Source organism: Diceros bicornis, chromosome 2, assembly GCF_020826845.1.
Source record: "Diceros bicornis minor isolate mBicDic1 chromosome 2, mDicBic1.mat.cur, whole genome shotgun sequence".
Classification (NCBI taxonomy): Eukaryota; Metazoa; Chordata; class Mammalia; order Perissodactyla; family Rhinocerotidae; genus Diceros; species Diceros bicornis.
Window position 1 is genome coordinate 19,827,623 of NC_080741.1, and position 14,582 is coordinate 19,842,204.

At 41.9% G+C, this 14,582-nt stretch overlaps 1 protein-coding gene across 1 annotated transcript in view; it reads right to left on the reverse strand.

Moving 5' to 3' along the window:
* ACP3 (acid phosphatase 3) overlaps positions 1-14,296 on the reverse strand; it is a 47,854-nt gene extending 33,558 nt beyond the window's left edge. The window contains exons 1-2 of the mRNA XM_058553121.1: positions 14,137-14,296; positions 2,657-2,752 (exon numbers count right to left, since the gene is read on the reverse strand). Coding sequence (XP_058409104.1) covers positions 2,657-2,752; positions 14,137-14,256 — 216 coding nt within the window. The 5' untranslated portion in view covers positions 14,257-14,296. The remainder of the gene's footprint in view (positions 1-2,656; positions 2,753-14,136) is intronic.
* Positions 14,297-14,582: the final 286 nt, after the last annotated feature.

A 14,582-nucleotide genomic window follows, 5' to 3' on the forward strand; every position in this document is an offset into this window, starting at 1 on the left:
TTGTCGTTCTAACTTACAGCTGACTTTTGGGGAAATAGTCATCTATAGAGCAGTGGTTTTCAAACTTTAGTATTCACAGAATCACTTTGGAGGACTCATTAAAACAAAGATTCCCAGGCTTCAACCCCAGATTTTCTGGTTCAGTGGGTGAGGCCAGAGAATTTACATTTCTGACAAATTCCCGGGTGATGGTGATGTTGCTCGTTCCGGGACCATACTTCGATAACCCCTGAGAACCATCACCTTGTCATTATGTAGACTGGAAGTACCTGGCCAAGGGCAGAAATTTGAGTCCTAGAACCTTGCTATTCAAGAGTGGCCACGTACCAGCACCATCAGCATCACCTGGGAGTATGTTAGAAATGCAGAATCTCAGGCTTCATGTCAGATCTGAAATAGAATCTGCATTTTTTTCCCCTAGATTTATTGAGATATAATTGACATACATCACTGTATAAGTTTAAGGAGTACAGCACAATGGTTTCATTACATATACTGTGAAATGATTACTGCTTTAAGTTTAGTTAACATGCCTCATCTCATATAGATACAATAAAAAGAGAAAGCAAAAAGGAAACATATTTTTCCTTGTGATGAGAACTCTTAGGATTACTCTCTTAGCAACTTTCATATATATCATACAGCAGTGTTTACTATTGTCATCATGCTGTTCATTACATCCCTAGCACTTATTTATCTTACAACTGGAGGTTTGTATCTTTTGACCACCATTCTCCTACTCCCCCTCCCCCGACCCCTCTGGTAGTCACAAATCTCATCCCTTTTTCTATGAGTTTGGCTTTTTTTTTTTCTTTTCAGATTTCACATGTAAGTGAGATGATAGAGTATTTGTCTTTCTCTGACTTATTTTACTTAGCTTAATGCCCTCAAGGTCCATCCATGTTGTCAAAAATGGCAGGATTTCCTTGTTTTTTTTTTTTTTTTTTTTTTTTACGGCTAAATAATATTCCATTGTATATATATACTACAACTTCTTTATCCATTCATCGTCAATGGACACTTAGGTTGTTTCCATGTCTTGGCTATTGTAAATAATGCCACTATGAACATGGGGGTGCAGATATCTTTTCGAGTTAGTGCTTTTGTTTCCTTTGAATATTAGAATCTGCATTTTAACAAGATCCCTAAGTGATTCATTTGCACTTGGAAGCTTGAGAAACACTGCTTTAGGAGAATCTGATGGCTAGTCAAGAGACTCCCAGGAGAATCCAGATCCCACAGTCTGGAAGAATTTTAATCTTACTGGAAAAGCATAGCAAGGGAGCAGGAGTCTCTACAGAGCCATAGGTATTAAGAAGCAGCCCTGAGTTTTTGTAACCTTTTTCTCATTCAAGGAGCCAAAAACTTGGTAGGCTGTGATGGGAAGAGTTCTGACCTGGGGACCAAAATATGCTGGCCTCAAATAGCCTCTCTGAGTTTTTTTTTTCTATGAAACATTGCAGTAGAGGTAGGGCAGTAATTTTCAGCCTTGACTATACATTAGAGTCAACTGATCAACCAAGGAGCTTCTAAAAGTCCTAATGTCCACCACATCCTAGACCAATTAAATAAGAACCTCCCAGCAGACATCAATCTATTTTTTTTGTGTGTGTGTGAGGAAGATCAGCCTTGAGCTAACATCCATGCCAATCCTCCTCTTTTTGTTGAGGAAGACTGGCCCTGGGTTAACATCTGTGCCCATCTTCCTCCACTTTATATGGGATGCCGCCACAGCATGGCCTGACAAGCGGTGCATCAGTGCGCGCCCAGGATCTGAACCCGGGCTGCCAGCAGTGGAGCACGCACACTTAACTGCTATGCCACAGGGCAGGCCCCAAGACATCGATATTTTTTAAAGCTCTCCAAATAATTCTAGTGTTTAGCCAAGATTAAGACCCATTAGTTTTGGAGATACCCAACTCTAAACATTCTATAACATTTTCTTAATATATTTAAACAATGCTTTTGTCAGGACAGAAGCAAAGTACATGGCCTTGTGACTCCAAAGAGAAGAGCCATCTACTCTTACAAGTAAAAAGGGTGGGGCACCTTGGTTCCCCAATTCACCTTCCCCTTTGGTGCTCTTTAGGAAGTAGGGTTCCCTATTTTAACTGACCACTTATAAGGAAGGCTCAATGCCAATATATCCAGCAGATAAATCAAATTTGGTGTCAATACTTCCAGAGGAATTGTGTTTTCCCAAACATCCTGATTCAGCTTATCGATTACAAGATTATTTTCTGCTTTCTCAGGTGGAGCCTGAGAAACTCAGGGGCTAGCTTGTAAGTGTCTCCTGGTTCTCTTCAGCATCTTTAAGCTCATGTATCCTTCTGTTGTCCATACACATCTCTTATGCTTTAATAAAGCCAACAGCATAAAAACAACCAAAACAGGCAATTCTATACAATTTTCCTATAGTTAGTAGTCACTAGGAGTGACTTGGTCATGATTAGAAATTATTGAAGCTAACCACTAGTGCCTTTCATTCCACAGTTAAAACACATTTTAGATTTTTTAGATGCCAGGTAATTGTGCAAAATACTTTCCCAGATCTGGAAAACTAAAGTAGTTATATGGTTTCAATATATTACAAATCCCACACAGTTTAGTTTCCCTTGAGACTCATCAGCAACCTTTAGCTGAAAATCCAACCAACCTGAGTGAGTTGGCCAAATCCTTGTGGCCATGAGGATTCCGTAATGGGATCGTTAGGAAAGGTTTCAATGGGACTTCGGTCTCCATGCCTAAACACCTGAAAATAGAATGAGACAGTAATGTTACAAATTTCACTTAGGTGTTTTGCCTCTGCTCATCATAATAGATTGTCTTCTAAACCACTGGTTCTCCCTTCGCTACTCACTGGAATCACCCAAGGAATTAAAATTCTGAGGACTGGATCCCACCTCTAGTGATTTTTGTTTAATTAGTTTGGGATGTGGCCAGGGCATCAGGATTTTAAAGACCTTCTCAGGTAAATCTCAGTTAGGAACTACTGTTCTGGGGCTGGCCTGGTGGCGCAGTGGTTAAATGCGTGCGCTCCGCTGCGGCGGCCGGGGTTCACAGGCCCGGATCCAGGGCATGCACTGACGCGCTGCTTGGCAAGCCACGCTGTGGCGACATCCCATAGAAAGTAGAGGAAGATGGGCACGGATATTAGCCCAGGGCCAGTCTACCTCAGCAAAAAAAGAGGAGGATTGGCATCGGATGTTAGCTCAGGGCTGATCTTCCTCTCACACACACAAAAAAGAACTGCTATTCTAAGCTCACTGACACTGTTCGTGCAGTTCAGGTAGTGTAAGTAACAAGGTGATTAGCCAGTAGAAGGCAGGTGATCTACACATGGAGACCAGTTTGTACATCAGATAGGGCAAGAAGCTTAGCAAGGTCACTTTATTGCAGACAAACTCTTATGAGACGTATTCCTTCCTTAATTATGGTTACAGTAATAATGGAGTTAAAATTTTTACATATTAATAAAAATAGTGGCTTTTAAATGCTACATACAATCTGTGACCATCTTGAGCCAATGATTAGTTTTTCGGAGGTTAGGGATAAAGGACTTGTGGGGTGGGGAGCAAAGCTAATTCTCAATATTTAAGACCATACTTCCAGATTTGTATGCATGTTATGCTACTTTGATTGCACATTTTATTCTTTGGGGAGAGTAGTCTGGACTTTTGAAACCTTGGTACTTTGATTCTAATATGCTGTCTGAATAGAAAACCAAACCAAACACAAAGCTATTTCATAAGCAAAAGATAAGGAAAGAAAAACACTCAAGGGGTCAGCCCGGTGGCATAGCAGTTAAGTGTGGGCGCTCTGCTGCTGGTGGCCTGGGGTTCGGATCCTCGGCACGCACCGACGCACTGCTTGTCAGGCCATGCTGTGGCAGCATCCCACAGAAAGTGGAGGAAGATCGACATGGATATTAGCTCAGGGCCAGCCTTCCTCAGCAAAAAAAGAGGAGGTTAGCTCAGGACACATCTTCCTCACCAAAAAAAAAAAAAAAAGAAAAGACCACTCAAGAAATACAAGATGAAGTCTACACCGATGCCAGCAAACATTTTTAATACAGAGGAGGGCTGCATAACTCTTTGCATTATCTGAGATTCCCTGTGCTTGCCACTTATACTACCTGACTAAGATGCTTCATTGAAAAGAAAGCCAAAAGACTGATCTTTTGAAATCCTGTAAAACAGTTCAGTAGACACAGAATAAGGAACAGTCTCAAACTTTAGTCATATTTGAGATGAGATTCCAGGAAAGTAAGAGAAGCTTCTGAGATCTGAGCTGTGTCTCTGGTGTCTGAAAAAACTATTTTGTTCCCCTAAACTGGTGAGAAATTAAAATCTCAGGAGAACAGGCTATAGCACACGGAGGGACAATAGTGTAGTGGAGCTTAAGAAATCATTTTGGCCAGGTAAGGAATTACTGTCATGAATGGTCCCCTCATGGCACAAAGAAAGGCTGCATATCCTCTGACGAGCATCTACAATTACCAGTCACTAGACCTGACTTGGTCATGGTCAGAAATTATCGAGGCTAATCATTAGTGCTTCTCTTTCCACAACTGAAACACATTTTAGACTTTATAGATCCAAGGTAATTGTGCAAAATACTTTCCCAGATCTGAGTAACTAAAGTTGTTATTCGGTTTCAATAGATTATAAACCCCACGTTGTTTAGTTTCCAAGGTTTTTCAACCTCAGCACAGTTGATGTTTTGGGCTGGATAATTCCTTGTAGGGGGCTGTCCTGTGCGTTGTAGGATGTTTAGCAGCATCCCTGGCCTCTGCCCACTGGACACCAGTAGAATTCCCCAGTCATGAGAACCAAAAAGGTCTCCAGACACTACCAAAGGTCCCCTGTGGGTAAAAATCACCCCAGTTGAGAGTCACTGAAATAGCCAAGGAGAAGTCAAATGAGAGACATTGTGGTAAATAATTTACATCACTTCCTTCCAGCCTACAACCACAATAACTCCTCAATGTGTTTTGAACACTTGCTTTGTCCTAGAAACTGTGCTAAGTGCTTCTCATACATTAATCCTCTCATCAATTCTACAAAGCAGTTACTATTATTATCTTCATTTCACAAATGAGGAAATTGACCTTAAGTGAGCTGCCCAAGGTCAGACAGTACATGCTAGAGCAGAGATCCAGACACAGGCCGTGTGTCTCCACTACCAGCATCCTTAAGCCCGTGTAAGAAGCTCATTTCTCTATGCTCAAACACACCCCTCAGCCTCCCACCAGTGGATGATCTGGGAACCGGGGCTTCTTTACAAACTCTACTCTTTTCCTCTAAGATTGGAAGCTGTGTGTATGTGTGCAGGTGTGTTGCCTCAGAGGAAATCAAAACCTTGATGAAAGAAAAAACCCCAAACATTATTTAAAAAATAAAACTGAGGTTATGCAACTAAATGACAGTGTCACCTGGAGAGAAAAACAAGTGAGGTCCCCTTACAGGAGTGTGTCTTAAAGATCAGAGCCCTGGAACAGAATCAGGAGACTCGGGCAGGCTTTCTTACTGCGTCCCTATAGGTCAGAAATAATTGGGCCGGCCCCGTGGCTTAGCGGTTAAGTGCACGCACTCGGCTGCTGGCGGCCTGGGTTCAGATCCCGGGTGTGCACAGACGCACCGCTCCTGCGGCCATGCTGAGGCTGCGTCCCACATACCAACTAGAAAGATGTGCAACTATGACATACAACTATCTACTGGGGCTTTGAGGAAAAAAAAGGAGGAGGATTGGCAATAGACGTTAGCTCAGAGCTGGTCGTCCTCACACACACAAAAAAAGAAATAATTGCACTCCCCTACATTGCAGTAGGTTTTAAGGGTTTCTGAGGGAGTGGCTCAAACATGCTGTGAACTCTTTGGAAGGGGTGTCCCACAGAAACACTTAATAAACCATCCCCTACCTCCATTGCTGGAAATCAGAGAGAGAGAGAGAGAGGTGTGTGTGTGTTTGTGTCTGTGCTCGCACCAGCTGCACGCGCACCTGTGCCCTCAAGCACACAGGTGGCATTCTCGAGCTTCTGGAGTTTTGCCAATTCTGGTGGAGCCCCTGGACTATGCCTAGGGGCTCTTTTAAGTCTGTGGTGGGGCGATCTTCTTACCTGCTGCTCTGCCAAATCAATAACCTCTGTTCTCAGTCCAGCAATCATACTCTATGAAATCCTTTGGAAACCTAAAAATCTATTATTAGCAGTAGGACTATTTGCAGTACTAGTGGTAATTGCCATAAGAAAACATCCAAGATAGTAACAACCCCTTGTGTTTGTGCAACCCTCCGTGGTTTTGGAGAATCTTTTCTCCTCCTATCGCTTTTAATTCTTACAACTCCCCTGTGAGGACAGATCGGCACTATTGCTGCACTAAACAAATAAGGAAACTGAGGCCCAAAGAGATTGAGTAAGCCGTCCAGATCTCCTAATTCTCCTGATTGCCAGTCCGCTGTTTTCCCCACGACGTCACATTCACTTGGCCGTTTTAAATCGCACGTTAACTTTTTGTTAAAGAACCATGGTTTGGTCCCCCGTGAATGATCCTGCTCCACTGAGTCTGCTAACCGAATCTGGTGCATTGCATACTCTGTGGAGACCCTGATGAGTACACTGGAGGACACCATGTCCAGTCCCTCTCCCCATGCAGCAGTCAAGTGCTCTTAAAAAATGTCAATCAGAATATGTCACTTGATTGCTTAGAACCCGCTAATGTCCTCTCATTCTATTAAAATTTTTTGTGTGTGGAAAATTGTAAAGATATACAAAAGTAGAGATTTTTGTAATAAGCCCCCATGAGCCTACCATGTCCACCAATAATCATCAAGTCGTGTGTGGCCAGTCTTGTTTCATTTATATCCTCTCACTCCCGGACAGTGCATCATTTCCCATTGTTCTTTGCAGACTATTCAAAGTCCTTACAATGGCTCACAAGACTCTACCTGATCTGGCCCTGCCCGCTGCGATGTTCTCACCTTACATTCTTGCCAAACATGCCTAGCCACAGGGGCCCCTGCTGTCCCATCCAATTCGTTAATTGTGTTCCAGCCTCCCAGGGCCTTGATGTGCTATCTGCCGGGATGTCCTTCTGCTTCTTCTCCCGGCGGACACACACTAAGGTAAATGAACACCATTTCAGAGGTAAGAAGGGACACCGACCGGCTGTGAACGGAATCAGAGTGGGAATATGTCCTGCACTCGCCATGCGGAAGGCAAAAAGGCACACCACTCTCAAGACACTTATGTCCAGGGCCCAGGAAGAACACAGAGGCCTGTAGGAAAGGAAGGGGGTGAAACTGCGTTATACTGTGTGGAAGCTGTATGATAGCTCAGAAAAGCTCTGGGTTTGAGTCAGTTAGAGATGGGTTCCAATGCCTGCTTTGTCAACACCCAGCTGGGTGACTCTGGGAAAATGATTTAACTTGAACTTCTGCATGCCTCGATTTCCCTCTCTGTAAATGAGAAAATCATTATTTCCCGTGCAGGAGGATCATGAGAATTAAATGTGTAATATATGCAAAGCCATCATCATAGTACTGAATACAGGACGCACTCAGTATATGAGATTTATCATATGTTACTATTATTTGTGTTGTTATATTATTCAGGCATTTAACTTAGCTACCGTCTGTACTTCCTTTCCTGCTGGCAGTAGTTTGCAGCATATAGGGCAAATGAGAGCTACCTGTTGAGCAAAGGGAAACATAGCGCTCTCCTTCAAGAAATATTTCTATGAATTTCTAATCATCTCTCCCCCCTACCTGGGAGGAATAATTAATTACTCCTTTGGATTTAGGACACTTCGAAAGCTGCAAGTACCCGTAGTGGCAACCTGCCTGACTGAAATGTCTGGAGCCAAATATAATTTCTGGGCTCAGTTCATCACCCTGAGAATTTCCAAAATGTATTGGCATAAGACCGGGGAGAAGCCCGTGCAAGCAAACTGGACTGACTTCCTACCTGGCCCAGCATCAACACTCAGGGCACAGAGTCCTGCCCTTGAAGAACACGCAGGTCTCCACACACAGCTTTGCCGCTCCTGGGCCCCGGTGATTAGGGAGCCATGGTGCACAGGAGAAAGACTGGAGGGCTCTTTGTGAGTGGAGGCAGGAGTCCTGGTTTTTGTTTTCCAGTGGAGAGTTTTATCTCGTCCATCTTTTATAAGCCAACCCACAAATTGTAGATGTGCCACCAGACAGTTACGTCTTGAGTCCCCAGCACTCAGCACACCACAGAGAAGTCCCAGCTCCTTCTTTCTTGCTCTCGTGTAATACCAAGGTAATATTATATGCCTTACTGGGTCATTTTGGAGATTCAAAATACAAAATGTAAAAAGCCTGGCATCTAGTGGATGTTTACCATATGGTAGCTATAATTGCAATTCTCACTTTAATGTAAGTGAAAAAAAGGTTTACAGGCCTCCAGAAATTCCTGCCTGTGTTCAAAGATATTGTCCAAATGTGAGCAATGAAGATGGAGGCAAATAAAGGGCCATCAGTCGTCTATTCCAGCCAAAGTTATGAAGGAAAGAGCCAGTAAGTCAACTGATCAATAAGTCAAAGAACGGTTGAAATGAGTTAAATCTGTTTAACGCTTGAGTCATATTTTAAATGTGTATTTTTTCCAGTTTTTAATGGGCCAGGAGCCTAAAACTGGGAAGAAACTGATTAAACTTAAAAGAAAAACGATGTGTACATACTTCATTCTTTTGAGAATAAATAGGAAAAAAACTAGCATTATAATGAACTGGTTATGTGAACACTATAAAAAACACACATGGGATAATTGTGCAAGTATATGCATATTAATAATAGTTGTGATATTTTGGGTGTTTACCAGATATGCTTATAAGTACTTTTTATATATTAACGCAATTAAGCCTCACAACAACTCCAGGAAGTATTATTATCCCCATTTTACTGATGATGAAACTGAAGCACAGACAGGTCAAGTCACATAACCTCATCCAAAGTCACACAGCTAGTAAGGGGTCGAGCTGGCATTCAAACCCAGGTGGTCTGATACTTGAGCCTGTACTCTTAACCACTGTGCTATAGTGTATTGTGTAGTACATATTATAAATTTCATTGGTGTTTATAGATCATATTCCTTTTTAAGAATTTCAAATATTTAATGCCTTTTATGCACTCTATCTCCATGACATCATCATCTTTCCAATAACCAAAATCAGAAAACTCAAGGTCGTTTTGGTTTCTCTTTCTTCCTTAATACTCATATTCAACCCATGAGGATTCTGCCTTCACAATTTTTAAAAGAAATTCATCCTTTCTTTTTCAATTCTACTGCTTTCTGATCCAACTCAGGTCTTCACTATGCTCCTCCTGAACTGTGGTGGTATCCCTTCTCTGTTTTTCCCTCCAGACTTGACACGCAGAAGTGTGTTGCCCCCAGGGGAAACTAAGTTAGAATTCACAGGTGGGGAAGACTTGAGTACAAATAAGTTAAGTAGTTAGCCTAAGGTTCTAGTATAGAGATGATAATTATCTCATACCTTATGTTCTCTTTTATTGCTTTCTTTAAGTTACTCATGTGACCCTGTGAAGCTCAAGTATAATGAAGGATCATCTAAAACCTTGAGGATATTATGCTAAGTAAAATAAGCCAGTCACAAAAGGACAAATACTGTATGATTCCACTTCTCTGAGGTATACAGAGTAGCCAAATTCGTAGAGTTAGGAAGATGAATGGTGGTTGCCAGAGGATAGGGGAGGTGAGAATGGGGAGTTACTATTTAATGGACACGGAGTTTCAGTTTTACAAGATGAAAAGAGTTCTGGAGATAGATGGTTTTAATGATAGCACTACAATGTGAGTACATCTAGTGCCACTGAACTGTACACTTAAAAGTGGTTAAGATAGAAAATTTTATGTTCTGTGCATTTTACCACAATTTAAAAAAGAGAAAAATTAAGGATCATCTAGATTTTATCCAAAAAGTTGGAAAGCTTCTGTCTTAGACTGATGACTTTCAGCGCACCTTACATTTGTATCATGGTTCACACTTTCATATGTGTGTCATGCCATTTGAACCTAAAGACAATTCTGTTCACGGAGAGAAGAAAGCATAGTTGGGATCATTACCCCCAACTTTAAGTTGGGGGAACTTGAGACTCAGTTGGATTCAGTGACTGCCTGTGGCCCCATACCTGGTAAATGATACTGGAATTTGAATTAATGAAAGTTCAGTGTTTCCCTAGGTATAGATTTCAACTTTTATTTTAGTACATAGCATTAGAAAATGCATAACAGTATTGGACTGCCAGCCTGTGGAGTAACTTGCCCATTTTTCACTTTTCCAGTAGGTGTGCAGAAGAATCCTGAAGGTCTGCAGTCGTGGAAATGTGTGACGGCTAGCATCAATTGAATTTGCCTACCCACCATATGGAAGTTACCCATCCCAGTGCAGAGATTATGTGCTTAAGGTTTGGAAGCTATTTTCATCAAGGATATTTTATGACTTGAGTAAGAATTTTGCATAGTTAATCATGAAGAATGAGAAGAGCTAATACTTTGTGGCTTATCCTCCCTTTCTTTGTAAAACCCAAGTGGAACGAGAAGAATTTTGTCTCTCTGTCTGAGATTACCTGAACTTGTCATTTTTCCCTGGTTTAGGAGAGAGAGAACACTTTAAAATGGCATTTCCCGGGGCTGGCTCGGTGGCACAGTGGTTACACTCTGCTGCGGCGGCCTGGGGTTTGCAGGTTTGGATCCCGGGTGTGGACCGACACACGGCTTGTCAAGCCATGCTGTGGGGGCGTCCCATATGAAGTAGAGGAAGATGGGCCCGGATGTTAGCCCAGGGCCCATCTTCCTCAGCAAAAAGAGGAGGATGGGCAACAGATGTTAGCCCAGGGCTGGTCGTCCTCATAAAAAAAAAAGAAAAAATTATAAAATGGCATTTCCCTATTTATGGATGGAGTAAGGACACATGGGATTATTTTTAAAAAGTCCAGTGGGAGTGTGTGGGCGTATAGATGAAATGAGATTGGCCGTGAATGATAATTATTGAAGCAGGTTGATGGGTACGTTGGGATTAACCATACTTATTATTCTCTCTAAAAATTTTAAAACAGCAATTCTCTAAAGGTTTTGTATGGGGCACTCTGGAAAAAAAGAAGAGGTGGATTCTGTAGTCAAAATTTAGGAAATACAATTTACTAGATTCTTTCCTTGAAAGCCACAGTACATATTAGAATATTAAAGACTCTCAGGAGTCCTGCATTTGAGACTTTTAAACACAGTTTAACCCACATTCTGTTCCCAAAGCTGATTTGACTACTGAAACCCATTTTTTACCAAGAAATGCCTGTTAACAACTTGTCAGACTAGGCTTCCACGGGACGTACTTTGGTGAACCTGTTTTAAAACATCATGGTGTGACTCTGTTCATGAGAGAGAACAAGAACCAAGGATAGCTTCCTGCTCTTTGTGCCACGAACAGCTTTTCAGAATTGGGGAAGATTTATTTTTCTTGGAACACAGAAGAAAAGCAAGGAAGCCACCTACTAAATATGAGTCAAGCCGATGCCCCAAACCGCCATGGGGAGATCTCGGCTCCATGTGCTGGGTTATATACACACAGCAAGAACAGAATATGTCTCGTGATTAGGGGCATGGCTTCTAGGATCAGACAGCCTGGGTTCAAATCCTAGCTGTGTGACCACGGGCAAGTTGCTTAACCTCTTTGTGGCTCAATTTCTTCATCTATAAAATAGGGATTGGGCCGGCCCATGGCTTAGCGGTTAAGTGCGTGCGCTCTGCTACTGACAGCCTGGGTTGGGATCCTGGGCGCGCACCAACGCACTGCTTCTCCGGCCATGCTGAGGCCACGCCCACATACAGCAACTAGAAGGATGTGCAACTATGACGTACAACTATCTACTGGGGCTTTGGGGGAAAAAAAGGAGGAGGATTGGCCATAGATGTTAGTTCAGAGCCGGTCTTCCTCAGCAAAAAAGAGGAGGATTAGCATGGATGTTAGCTCAGGGCTGATCTTCCTCACAAAGTAAATAAATAGATAAATAAAATAAAATAGAGATAATAAGGTTTTTACAAAAACCTTATAGAATGGTTGCCAGATGTAGCAAACAAAAATACAGGATGCCCAAATATTTCATGGAACATACTTATACTAAAAAGTTATTTGCTGCTTATCTGAAATTCAAAGTTAACTGGGCACCCTATGTTTTTTCGGCAACCCTACTTTACAGAGTTGTTGGGAGGATTACGTAACATAATCCATATTGAACTCGCAGAACAGTGCCTGGCACCTAGTAAGCACTTGACTAACTATTGGTTATTGTCATTAATATTACTACTTTAATCAGAGACACCTTTCTTTAATTCTGATTCTCTTAATAATTTTCTAAGGATTTCCCTGAGTATATAATTGAACCATTTATAGTCACGTATTCTCTATAATCAATAAAAAGAAGAAATTGATATCTTCTGGCTTAAGTCCTTGGATAGAAATTGTTTTGTGAGGGCCAAGAAAGATGTATTAAGTTGCCTTTCATCCACCATTAATGGAAGGAAGCCATGGTAGGAAAAATTGTTAACATTAGCCTTGTGTGATGATTGTTAATTTTTTAGCTCCAAGAGAGCTACTTTTGTCAGGTTTCTCTTAGGCAAGAATTAACTTGTAGCCCCTGGACACACATTAACCAAGAGTGGGGCAGGAGAAAGGAAACTCACAACAGTTTTGTAGCCAAGGGAAGTTAGCCTGGGGTGTAGCGAAACACGGAGGAAAGAATTGATCCATGCAGTTAACTGAGAGTTCACTATAATATCTCAAAGAGGATTACCACTCAACTAGCTTGTCACAGGTTTACAGTGTTGGCAGTGAAATTTCTGCAGAGTCCCTACACTTGCTTAATGCACATCTGGGCAAGGAACCCATGAATATAACTAAAAGCCTGACTTGCATGGATTTCGCTATAGAAGGTACACAATATTGTACAATTTTTTCAGCACAGAAGCCTGACAGCTGGTGAATCGTTTGTAAATAAATCAATGATATATTTTGCTCTCATTGTCAACTCATGACCTAGTAAAGATTTACTGGACTAAGAATCATAATTTGCATAAACATATGGTTATGAAATTTTCCTGTAGAAGAGAAAGAACTTCTAAATACATCAAGCTGAGAAAATAGGAACTTCATGTTTAATTTTTAACTAAAAGGCGACCCCCTTTCAAATTATAAAAATAAATTTTGAGTATTCTTACAGAAAGAAAATTTACTTATTTATCAGCCTACTTTCACTCTATCAGATAAAAAATGTGAGGAAGAGAAAGTGATCAAGAGAGCCTTTCAAAGACGTGGAGAGGGTCAGAGGCAGAGCAAGACAGTGAGCGAAACAAAAAAAAAGAGAAATAGAGATACAGAGACGATCAAAGACAGAAACCAAGAGATATAGAAGGATTAATTCTAGGACTCATATGTAAAGTGGTAAATCCCCTTTACTTTGCAAACTCTCTTTTAATTTTGAAAGCCATGCCAACAGTATATTTTCTTTCCCTGACATCATGCATTAGCCACCCCCCTATCTTTCATAACTTGTTGCACATACCATGGGTGGGGAAAAACATGATTTTAATCATCAACTAAATCTATGCATCAGGAAGTCATCCTGAAACTCTTGAGCTTAGTTTCACTTTGATGCTTCAAAGACTGTTTACAAATATATTTTCCAATTTCCTGATAAACAGAAGGGGAGGGAGCCACTTAATTCGGAAAATGACTGTCTTTTGGTTTGCAAACAATCATTAAACTGAGGGAAGCCAGTTTAGCTCCTGGTGCTAAGCAGCGCCAGCCAAGGCTCTCCCTGGCCTCTGTGGCTGTCAAAAGGAATCTGCATTCAAGGTGGTTGTACAGTAAGTGAATAAAGAGATAACATCAGCAAAGGCAAACATAAGCAAACCAAACACCTTTTTGTCGGGACATGTTAAGGCTTCATCATGAGGAACTTGTGAAACTTGATTATTCGCTTTCAGAGTCTGGTCTCGGGGAGACAACAGAATGCAAGGGTAAAATGAAACCTGACGCTGGTTTTTCAGACCCTGCTAGCAACACGGTTTTAAGGAAAAAGCAGCAAGAAAAGTCTACTCACCAACGTCACAAACTTCAGCTCCTTAGCTCCCACGCCTCTGTCTAGCCAGAAGGAAAGCAGAAGGAAGAAGCTGAGGTGAAGGCTCGCCGCCCTGGCCACGAGGAGGGGGGCGGCTCTCATGCTGGGGGAGCTGATTCTGGCAGGAGTTCGGAGGTGCTGCTTCCAGTGCAAAAGCCATTAGAGGGAAGCTATTTAATCAAGGGATTGAAAGGCAAGGAGGAGCTGGGCGGAGCCAGACTCACAAATAGTAAAATCTCCAGGTGGCTTGGGGTGGAGTTTGGTATGTGGTTGGTCAGATAATTTGGGGGCTGGGTGTTAGAGACCACAGTCTCCTGGATTTTCGTTAGAACACGGGCTCAGAGGAGGGAAAGCTGTTGCTCAAGGTCACAGGGCATGTTAGCAGACATTTCTTTTTCAATTTTCCTCTATCTTTTCTTTAGATGGGG